Below are 11,808 nucleotides of genomic sequence, written 5' to 3' on the forward strand. Positions count from 1 at the left end.
CCTTGTGCGCACAAGCTTTAATTAAAAGAAAGAAAGAAAGAAAACCAAAAAACTTGCTTTTTGCTGCGATCTCCCTTGATTTCTATCCTGAAGGATCCAAAGAGCCCTCAGGGAGTCGATATCAGAGCCGCATTTGTTTGTGCAGCAACAGGTTGGCTGCGGGATCTTCCCCCGCCTTCCAAAGCCCTCAGCCCCTGGCCCACCCTGCAACTTACTCATCTCTCCAACCCTCCTCCCCTAGGACTGCTGCCTCCTGTGCGCAGCCCCTAGCCTGGGCCTGATTCCAATTTCTGTAACATTCCCCTGCCCGGGGTTGAATACAGGTTGAAAGTCGGTCTCCTCTGCGCCCCGGAGGCCCAACCCCGGCGCTGAAGCCGCCCAACTCCTGTGTGCAAGGGAGGCGGAGACTGAGGGACCTGGGCGCGCTGGCAGGCACAGGAGGGCTCCCCGCCCGTGGCCTCGCCGGAGATGCACCCGGCTCCCAACCCAACAAACCCGCTTTGGGAGGGGGTGGGGTGGGGAGAAGAAGACGGGGCTCGGGGCTCGAGGGGAGATATAGAGAAAGCAAGTTAGGGAGAGGAGAAGATGTCCCAAAGGACCCCATTTTCGAGACTGCACCTCCCATTGGAGCTCCCCGCTCCCAAGCCCTCTGGGGACTCCCGCGCTGCCGTCGAAACCCCTATTCCGGCCCCAACGGGGACACTTCTCCAGGATTTGCTCCTCGCCTCTGGGGACCACAGCCAAAGACTCCTGGAATCGATCCCAGATCCTGGGAGTCAGGGGGCCAAGCCGGGGTGCGGGGAGTCTCGGCGTCGTGACTGCGCCCGCCCCGCCGCGCCTGGAGGCGCCCCTGGCGACCGTCGCGAACGCCACACCCTCGGTTCGGCCCTGGCCCCGCCCCCGCCCAGCGCGCGTTCGCGGCCAGGGGAGGCGTGTGCTGCTCCCGCAGCCAGCGAGAGCGAGAGAGGGATGGATGTTGGAGGAGGAATTCGGGCTTAACAAGTGATCGCTGCTGTCTAGGATTTTGTTTCTTTTCGGGGGAACCTTGACTTCCTCTCCCAGGCAATCCCTCCTGTGCTGAACTCCAGAGGAACCAGGAGTCTTGGGGTCTTCTCTGGGGCAGCCCCAACCCCCACCCCCAGGCTCCAGCCGCGAGGACTCTGTGCACCCCCCGGGCCAGGCAACAGAACTTGTTCTGTGGATATTTGGAGCCTCCACCTGCCAAACCCGAGTGATTCCTTTTACCACCGCCCCCCCGCCCCACAAGATCATTCTTCCCCTCCTCCAGCTGTTGCAGCTTGAGGGGGAAAAACAAGCCAGCCGGTGGATTTTCTTTATTTTTATTTTTCGCCCCGCCGGGGAACGGTAAGTATGATACCTTTTTTTTTTTTCGATCTTTTCTCCACCCTCTTCTTTTGGCTGTTAAGAAACAGTGGACATTTGAGGGATAAATAATATTGGGAATGTGACAGAAGGGCATGAATGGAAGGCGGTTAAAAATAAACCAGGAGGTGGGAGAAGGGAGGTGCGGATGCTGCGCGGCGCTCCGGGGGGCCAACAGTTGTTATTTTCCCAACCCCGGGGATGCGGTGAGTGCGCCCTGCTTAACGTGCTGGAGCGGGAACCGAGGTCTGGAGGCGAGGGCGCGATTAAAGATGTCGTTTCCCAACGAGAGGGGGGTTAAGATTTAGCATCGTTTCGCCTCCTCCCAGCCGCACCGGTTCCCTTCTTTTGGGAACAGCCGGTGAACGGGTCTAAATTGCTGCCTCTCCCAACGTTTGGATTTGCGTGCATTTTCCGAGCATCTGAGCAACATACATAGGGGCTGCATAAATGGCGTGCGTTGAAGTGTATATTTCTCACGGTGTTGGCTTTTCTGATTCCCTCTCTCAGTTTCTCTCTCTTTCTCTCTCTCTCTCTCTAAGGTTCAGGTACCACCCTGACAGTGACACAGTTGCAGGAATTAGCACTGAGAGAGGAACAGCCTTGTTGTTGGAGGGGTGAGAGGAGGAGGGGCGGGATGCTTGGCTGTTGTTTGGGGGCGCCGCGATTGGGGAATAGGTAGTCTGCAAAATCCTATTAGTTTAATGGTGTTAAAGAAGAAGACAAATCCTCTGCAAAGATCTCTCTCATAAAGGCTCCTGGGAATTGGCTTGAATAGATTCTCCTAACAAGAGTACCTTGAGAAAGAAGAGGGATTTTAAACCAGTCTGATTTGCTGGGAGGAATGATTTTTCTTTTCTCTTCTTTGCTTTCTCTCTCCCTTTCTTTCTAGATCAGGGATAGTGAAGTAACTAGTAGATGATTAAAAGGAAGGCAATTTGCTACTTGTAGGGTGGAGAGGCAGTTAGGTAAACAAAAACCAATAATCCCAAATAAATAAATAAATATGAAATTATTTGGTGTAGAGCAGAAAGAGGGCAGTTCTAGAACTCCCGAAGAGCTGATGGTGAATTAGAAGACTCGCGAATTCGTGACCTTCTGGGAGTCAGTTGGGTGGGAAGGCAGGTGTGTGTAGTATTCAACTATACAGGAACTTGGGTTACATTGGGGCTTCATTGAAATTATAATTGTTTTGGGGGAGTTGGGGAAGAAACTGAGCAAACTCTCAGGCTATTTGGTCTGTACCAGTCTTGAAAGGATGTTGGCCTGACACTCCACAGTGAATGTCACCCCAGGATGGTTTTGTAAGTAGGGATTTGGAAACTCCTTGAGGGTAAACATTTCAGAGTATGAGATGATGTTAGGAGTCAGGCAAAGGAAGGGAGATGGCATGTGAGATGTCCTCTGTGGTGTATTTTCTAGAGTTTGTGTCACAATCAAATGCCCTTCTTGCCCTAGGAAAATGTGTATGATTGGGAAGGGGTGTATGATTGGGAAGACCTCTGTTTGCCACTTCCATGCTTGTCACTTCATAAAATTCAGTGTGTTTAGGCTTTTAGGATGACAGGATCAGCAAGGAGCAGCAGGTGGTCAAGAGCTGAATCCTGTTAATGGCTTCAGAAAGCCATTTCTCTTATGCTTTCCAAGTGCTTCCAGTAATAGAAGCTGGTAGATGCCCTGAATTCTGACTATCATCATTCTCTCCAGTTCTCTGGGTTACTCCTTGCATTCTTGGAAGTCCTGTTGAACAGAGTACATGGAAAAATCAAGAAGAGACAGGAGATTTGGATGGGGGCTTTTACAGGACCTGGCTGAGGAGATGAATTACCTGGATCTTGGGAGAGCAAACTAAGGAAGAAGAAGGGCCAGGAATAACAGGTGACAGAGGGAGCAGATCGGAGATGCAAGGGACATGCAATTCAAAAGTGTGAGATTGTAAATAAAAGTGGGCAGAGAGAGAGAAAGAGAGAGGAGGGGGGATGTTAGGGATGTGGATTTTATTGAAGTGGGGGTAAGTACGATAGGCTAAGAATGAAGTCCACACAAACTGACATTTAAAAAAATAAGGAGATTGTCCCTTGAGCAGAGTAGAGGAGGAACCATTGAGGTGAACATGGAGTGACCGCCAAGGAGAGAAGATGGTTATTAGAGATGTGGAAATTGGCATTAGTTCCTAGTCTGTGGGTGGTAGGGAGTGTTCAGGATTCAAGGGAACAGAAAAACAATGGGGACATGCTGCAGGGAGTCAGGCAGTGCCAACTTAACAAGGACCATTGGTGAGTCTCAGGATGTCCTGTATGTCCTCACATCCCATCTTCCCCTACTTTAGTTTGTGGCCTAAGGACACAAACACTTAGGGCTGTGCAGATAGACAACAAAAACATAGGTTGCTGTCATGTTATTCATAATTGCCAGTGTTTATTGCCATTCATTAGGTAAAAGGCACTGTGATACTCTATCAACATCCATTATCTCTTTTAATCCTTACAAACATGGGATGGGGGAGGTTGTGTTATTATTTGTACTTTATAGATGAGGTGACTGAAGTGCATTCAAGTGGTGCTGTCTGCACAAAGAATAAGAATATTATTTTTTTTTCTGACTTCCCCAGTCCTGAGTCAAGACAGAGAGCAGTAGAAGGGCACTTAATTCAGAAACACTTTATGAGTGGAAATTTTAAAAATTTAAAAAATAGATGAATGATGGAAGCAGCTGTAAAGTCACAGCATTATTTTTGTGGAATGAAGAGAGTAACAGTGAGAATTAAGACCTAGCATTGGTGAAGGGGAAGATAGAAGCAAGAGCCATGTGGGCCATGAGTGGAGAGAGGAAAAATAATTGAGTTACCATAAAAATAAACTGAGCTGAAATAATAACTGAAGAAGGAAAGAATGATGTTTAGTGAGTGAGAACAGCCTACCCCATACTCTTGACAATATTGGTGCTTGGTGTGTTACATGACTTTCTTGAAGAAAAGAGAAGGATGTGTATGTGAAGAGAAATGCTCAGTTTTCTCTTTATGATTTGTTTCCTTTTTATTTTTCTCCTATGCTTGTTTCCAATCCTTTTTCAGGTGAAGTGCTTCTTCTGCATGATTTTGGCTGAAGAATGCTCTGCATTTCCTTGATTTCTATGGAGACCTCAGAGCTGGTTTTGCTTCTGCTGACACCTCATCTAGCACCTTCTCTACCTCCCAGGGTCTTTGCCTCTATCTATGGTTTGGCATTGTACCTGGGTCCAGGAAGCCTTTGATGAACTTAAAAGGAGAGCCTGGAGAATCATCCTGATAGACTTTGAGTAGAAATGGCTGGACATACTTCAAACCACATCTTAACATGGTTCGAGCCATCACTAGAAGGCAAGTGCTAACAGTAAAGGCTTATCTGTGTTTTATTTACATTTAATGGACTGAGCATTGGCCAATTTCCATGGCAGAAAAATATATTTCGTTTTCTAGGCACAACTTCTGGCTGTCAGACACTTGCTGCCTTTGAATCTTGCAGCATCATCACTAACCACATCCCAGACGTATTTCCAAATTTCAACATCTACCCCCAAAACATAGGTGTCTGAGAGACTCCAGCATTTTCGGACTTCTTAGTCTTGAGAGTGCTAGGCTATTTATCTCGACCAGCCAAGCTCTGGAGAGCAATGTTGAATCCCTGAGAAGAGAGAGCATGGGGCGTGCTGATTTAAAAACAGAAAATGCAAAGTTGGACTGAAAATATCCTTAGTCTTCCAAGCAATCTGCTTAAGGGTTCCAAACTTACCTTAATTTGGTGAGAAAAGAAGCTGCCCTATTTTTCTTTCTTCTTCTTCTACAACTGGAACCAGCCATTTCTGAAAACCACCACCATGGAGGTTGCAATGGTGAGTGCGGAGAGCTCAGGGTGCAACAGTCACATGCCTTATGGTTACGCTGCCCAGGCCCGGGCCCGGGAGCGGGAGAGGCTTGCTCACTCCAGGGCAGCTGCAGCAGCTGCTGTTGCAGCGGCCACAGCTGCTGTCGAAGGTAGCGGGGGTTCTGGTGGGGGCTCCCACCACCACCACCAGTCACGTGGGGCCTGTACCTCCCATGACCCTCAGAGCAGCCGGGGTAGTCGGAGGAGGAGGCGACAGCGGTCTGAGAAGAAGAAAGCCCACCACCGGCAGAGCAGCTTCCCTCATTGCTCTGACCTGATGCCCAGTGGCTCTGAGGAGAAGATCCTGAGGGAGCTGAGTGAGGAGGAGGAAGATGAGGAGGAGGAGGAAGAGGAGGAAGAAGAGGGAAGGTTTTACTATAGTGAAGATGACCATGGTGATGAGTGTTCCTACACGGACCTGCTGCCTCAGGATGAGGGCGGTGGCGGCTACAGTTCAGTCCGCTACAGTGACTGTTGTGAACGTGTGGTGATAAACGTGTCAGGCCTACGCTTTGAGACCCAAATGAAAACTCTGGCCCAGTTTCCAGAGACTTTGTTGGGAGACCCTGAAAAGAGGACTCAGTACTTTGACCCTTTGCGCAATGAGTATTTTTTTGACAGGAACCGCCCCAGCTTTGATGCCATCTTGTATTATTATCAATCAGGAGGCCGCCTGAAGAGGCCAGTCAATGTCCCCTTTGATATCTTCACTGAGGAGGTGAAGTTCTATCAGTTGGGGGAGGAGGCCCTGTTGAAGTTTCGGGAGGATGAGGGCTTTGTGAGAGAAGAGGAGGACAGGGCCCTCCCCGAGAATGAATTTAAAAAGCAGATTTGGCTCCTCTTTGAATATCCAGAGAGCTCCAGTCCTGCAAGGGGCATAGCTATTGTGTCCGTCCTGGTCATCTTAATCTCCATTGTCATCTTTTGCCTGGAAACCTTGCCTGAGTTTAGGGACGACAGGGATCTCGTCATGGCACTGAGTGCTGGCGGGCATGGTGGGTTGTTGAATGACACTTCAGCACCCCACCTGGAGAACTCAGGGCACACAATATTCAATGACCCCTTCTTCATTGTGGAAACAGTCTGTATTGTATGGTTTTCCTTTGAGTTTGTGGTTCGCTGCTTTGCTTGTCCCAGCCAAGCACTCTTCTTCAAAAACATCATGAACATCATTGACATTGTCTCCATTTTGCCTTACTTCATCACTCTGGGCACTGACCTGGCCCAGCAACAGGGAGGTGGCAATGGTCAGCAGCAGCAGGCCATGTCCTTTGCCATCCTCAGAATCATTCGTCTGGTCCGAGTATTCCGGATCTTCAAACTCTCCAGGCACTCCAAAGGCCTGCAGATCCTGGGCCACACCCTCAGAGCCAGCATGCGGGAACTGGGCCTTCTGATCTTCTTCCTCTTCATTGGGGTCATCCTCTTTTCCAGTGCTGTGTATTTTGCAGAGGCAGATGAACCTACTACCCATTTCCAAAGCATCCCAGATGCATTTTGGTGGGCTGTGGTGACCATGACAACTGTGGGCTATGGGGACATGAAGCCCATCACTGTGGGGGGCAAGATTGTCGGGTCCCTGTGTGCCATTGCGGGTGTCTTAACCATTGCTTTGCCAGTGCCAGTGATTGTCTCTAACTTCAACTATTTCTACCACAGAGAGACTGAAAATGAGGAACAGACACAGCTAACACAGAATGCAGTCAGTTGCCCATACCTCCCCTCTAATTTGCTCAAGAAATTTCGGAGCTCTACTTCTTCTTCCCTGGGGGACAAGTCAGAGTATCTAGAGATGGAAGAAGGAGTTAAGGAATCTCTGTGTGCAAAGGAGAAGTGTCAGGGAAAGGGGGATGACAGTGAGACAGATAAAAACAACTGCTCTAATGCAAAGGCTGTGGAGACTGATGTGTGAATCTCTTTCTCCACCTGCCACTGCTCCCCCCTCAGCATCTCCAAATATATTTATGCATAGAGAGTGCAGTTTTGAAAATGAAATATGCAAATGATCCAATGCATACAGTAGTACACTATTTAATGGTTATACATGGCATAATTGTTACTAAACTTGTATTACATATCAAATAAATGATACATCTTGGAGAAGAGGGAGGAATAGGAGCAAATCTATCTTTATATTTTTATTAGAATGCAAGAATTTTGCACATTAACTGGAAAAGATGTTAACAGTAAAGATGGAGAGAGAGTGTGTGTGTGTGTGCGCGTATGTGTGTGTGTGTGAAGTAAATTGTCAATGTTAGTAATTGTGCGGTGATGGGAAAAGTTGGCATTTTGAAGTATTTACTATGTAAGAACTAATGAATTTGAGAAGTCATTTATCAGTGCTTTAACAGCATATCATATGTCTTTGGATTCTGTAGTTGTTTTTTAAAAATTGTAAGAAATACTGTGTAGAGAAAAAAGAAAGTAAATTATTTAATAGAATATAGGTCACAATTTTATCTTGGATTTAATTAAAATTTATTTTTAACTGGAAATTAACTTTTAAAACGGCTGCAAGGGCCTTTAGAAATTGATTATATTTTGTTATTAATTTTGGGAAGATTTAACAGCAAATGTCTAACATTATAGAATAAGTGAAATTGGAGAATATGTAATAAGTTTTGTTTGCAGGTAACAGGACTGGATTTTTTTTTCTTTGGCACTACTTTATATGCTGGAGATTGAGAGAGACTTCATACTGTGAATGTTTACTAATGTAACAGTTCAATGACAATCATTGGAAGAATGATTTCTTTAGTCTTATTTTATTGTTTACTTTTCATTGTGTGAGACTAATGACCATGCAGATAATATCACAGGATTCTCTCCTCTTTTAAAATCTAAATAACTGATTGACAAAGGAATTATGAAGTAAAATTTAGCAACTGAATCTTTTGAAATTGGTCTGTTACAATGATGCTTCTGAAATCATACTATTTTATATATTCTTCTGCCTTTTAACTCCAGAATAATTTAACCAAAGTTAATGCATGCACTGAAAGAATTCTTGAAGAAGTAAGATGCCAAGCAGCTACAGTGATTATGGCTTAAAATTTTTCTATTAAATGTGAAACATAAATGCTAGATTTATTAAGTTTATTTTTTTGTGCAGTTATATAAGAACAGAATTTGGGGATTAATCTCAGATTTTAACATTATATTTGCTAAAATGGATATAAGGAAGAATTGTGTCAAACATTTGGTTTCAACATCGCCATCATTATCATCTTTATTAAAGCAATTTATGACACATATAACTGCATTTAACTCATGACAAAGCATTCTAGAATGTGAGATAACAACTAGCGATCAGCCTTGCACTATGAAATCATGAGGTATAGGTTAGAAAACTCAGAATGCATAAGAGGCCTTATTATACAATATTTATTTAACTTCTGTTCTTTATAAAATAATTGTCTTGAGCTCTGGTTGGGGACGGGGGAAAAAAACAAAACAAACAACACTGCATACACTATTTCGGCACATAGTGAACTCTGGTAACTGTGAGCTAAAAGCAAACAAACAAACTGACCTAGAATAGCCTTTCTCAAGCTTTTTAAAATCCAGGCCATCATTTCATAATTACATAAATCCTACCTCTCCTTTAATGGTATTTGAAATTCAAAGTACATTCAACATTAGGGTTAAAAGTAAAACTGCACCCCCTCTCCACTATTTCCCCACCACTTGTAGAGAAATACTTTTCTAGAACACCTTTTAGAGAATGAAAACAGCAAGCAGGGCTTTTGATTGAATGTGAAGAACAAAGATCAACAGAAGACAATAGAGAATGATAAAACAAGAAAATGCCATCTTACAATAAGATTTCAAAGATAATGTTTTAATACATGTTAGATTTGGGGCAAAAATGTAACAAGCATTAGACTAGGGGTAAGGCTATTTGGACAGGCTATAATTCATTTGGAAAAGTCACTTAACATCTTTGCACCCAAATCATGATTGGTAAAAAAGAGGGCAAATGAAGCATGTTACATTACAGAGTTATGCAAAACAAATGAGAACATGCGAAAACTCTGAAATGTTCAGTTCCATACAAATGCCTGATGTTATGTCTAAATTGTTTAATCTTCCTCTGGGAGAAAAAGGGATTTAGAATGCACAAGCATACATCTACTTTATTAGGATATTGTAAACATTATGGGTAATTGCTTTATCTCTGCAGTCCTTACAACAACTTGATGTGCAGATACAAGAGAGTCTATTGCTGATAGATTCAGGGATGTTATAGTATAGAAAGTTGACTCTGTGAACAACAGACCATCTATCTTACAATACAGCCAACTAGGTCAGATTATATCTTAAAATAATTTAAGGGCTAGTTAGTATATAAGGGATGTTTATTGAACTTTCTATAATAGCAATGACAATGATTTGGCTATGTTTGGAAGGGAAATGTACTGTATTTCATTGTTTCTATAATACCTCCTTTTAAATCTGAAAGTTATATTAAATTTGATTGACAAAACACATTACATTGACAATTCTGAGAATCCAGGAAATGTAGTCATTTGGGGCTTACCTTTATTTCACGTGACTGTTTTTTTCTTTTTCTTTCTTTCTTTTTTTTTGGATGAGAAGGTCAAGAAGTGACAGACGTGAGCTTTCAAACCAAATATTATTAGGTTATCATTACTAAACTCATTGTTTCTTTCCCCCTGCAAGATGCATTTATTTTAGAGTATCTGGATCTTGATCCCACACTGAGAAGGAAGCTTTTAAGCCCTCAAGACTTGTATGGGGGTACTTCTGTATGGAACACTTCTCTTACAAGATAATTCATGAATTCAGAACATCCAGTACAGTTGTGAATTCATAACATTTTTCCAGTTGAAACTAGTCAAAGTGCTTTAGAACCATTTGTAAAGAATTTATACTGTTGAATATGCTTTCAGGATGTATTTATAACTAATTTAGGAAACTGTATCTTAGAGGCCACTATACACATTTGGTTGTAAGATAAAAGGGAAGCGACCTTCTTTAGAGATCATAATTCTTGGGATCTGGGATCCTTTCATTGCTTTTCAGATGATAATAGATGTTACCAAAAGCACACGATTTGAGGGTCAGCCTAATCAGAGTCTTTTCAAGGGAAGATGCATTGTTCTCTCTTGCAAATGATTGGAAAGGAAACAGGCATAACAGTTATGGGGAAGAAAGAAGGAATAAATAGTCCTTTTGATTTCTGTGAAAGGGAGTCAGTGGGTGCTAGAGGAATGACAGCTGGTAAAGGGAGTCAAGAGAGCTGGCTTGTTAATCGTGGGCAAATCGTTTCATCTCCTTGATCCTCGGGAGTGTGTGTATGTTTGTGTGTGTGTGTATCTAACACGGGGATATTGGGCTACATTATTACTTGGTTCCTTTTAGGACCACAATTCTACTGTGGAGTAAAAGAAATATCGGACTAGCTTCATATTTTCTAAGTACCATTCCAGTCGTATCAGCTTGGATTTTTTTAGTAAGTAATAGGAGCAAAAATAAATAAATAAAAACAAAAATCTCACTGTTAGGTTAACCGCAGAACAGGTGTTTGAGTTTTTTCGAATGTAGACTAAGCTGAATGAATAGGATGTATTTTGAGCTGTTGTTGTTCTAACAACTTCTAAAGGGAAGGGATTCATTTAATGAAAAATAACTCTTCAGTCCTCAGTTGAATACATATGGTGAAAATTGGTAAGTAAACATTTTGATGTCTTGCTTTGTTATCGTGCAGTCTTGTCACTAAACAGTGTTTTGACCTGTGCTGGGGAACTCATTTTATGCTTAAACACACGTAGTGTTTCCCAAGTGCTACTGCATGCTTTGTCAAGTTTGTTTTAAACAGGATCACAGAAGCTTCCTGAAATTTTTTTCATTAAGCATGTGTTGAAATAAAACCCAATATATGAATAAGAAAGATGTAAAGAAAATACTCTGAACTAAGATACATATTTTCCCATTTTAAAAAAGTCAATATTAACCAATGGAAAATTATTTTTAATCACATTGGAATCACAAACAGTAGCCCCTCTACCTTCCAACAAATCAGAAATGGTGTTCTTCGTTGTTGTTAATTTTCAGGGTTTGGATGAGCCTTTAGTACTAACATTGCAGCTATTGCTAGGGAAAGTAAGAAATATACCTAGATTCACTTCACATTTTTAAAATGAACCTGTGGTGATGTGCTCATGTGCAGGAAACAAAGTGTAACATCCTTCTTTATGTGTGTGTATGTGTTTTTATTGATACAGTTTAAAATGATTACGGGGTGTCATTCAGTGACAAAAGGGCCTGTTCCAGGAAATCTCCGTGACCCAAAAGTCACTCTGAATTCTTCAACAGACATTTGATGTGGATATAAGGTACCTTTTGGTTTTCCTGCCTGTAAAGAAACTTGACTTTAGGCAAAGGATCTTCCACACCAATGTAGCCATTGCAGGTCAGAAGACAGTGCTACTTTCTGGTATGGAAATCAGTATTCTTATTTGAGGAGAAGGTTGTTGGAGTGGTTGTGTTCAATATTGAA

The 11,808-nt window shown here is 43.1% G+C and overlaps 1 protein-coding gene across 1 annotated transcript; it reads left to right on the plus strand.

Annotated features, from left to right (window-relative positions):
* Positions 1 to 906: 906 nt before the first annotated feature.
* KCNA4 (potassium voltage-gated channel subfamily A member 4) lies at positions 907 to 8,410 on the plus strand. The gene is made up of 2 exons (XM_032166364.2): positions 907 to 1,365; positions 4,457 to 8,410. Exon 2 carries the CDS (start codon positions 5,239 to 5,241, stop codon positions 7,195 to 7,197), a length of 1,959 nt encoding a protein of 652 aa, XP_032022255.1. The 5' UTR covers positions 907 to 1,365; positions 4,457 to 5,238; the 3' UTR covers positions 7,198 to 8,410.
* Positions 8,411 to 11,808: the final 3,398 nt, after the last annotated feature.

The sequence above is a fragment of the Hylobates moloch genome, unplaced genomic scaffold, assembly GCF_009828535.3.
Source record: "Hylobates moloch isolate HMO894 unplaced genomic scaffold, HMol_V3 SCAFFOLD_11, whole genome shotgun sequence".
NCBI classification, from domain to species: Eukaryota; Metazoa; Chordata; class Mammalia; order Primates; family Hylobatidae; genus Hylobates; species Hylobates moloch.

Excerpts from the sequence above, each read along its gene's own strand:
- KCNA4 (XM_032166364.2), top strand. The coding sequence starts at position 5,239 with ATGGAGGTTGCAATGGTGAGTGCGGAGAGCTCAGGGTGCAACAGTCAC.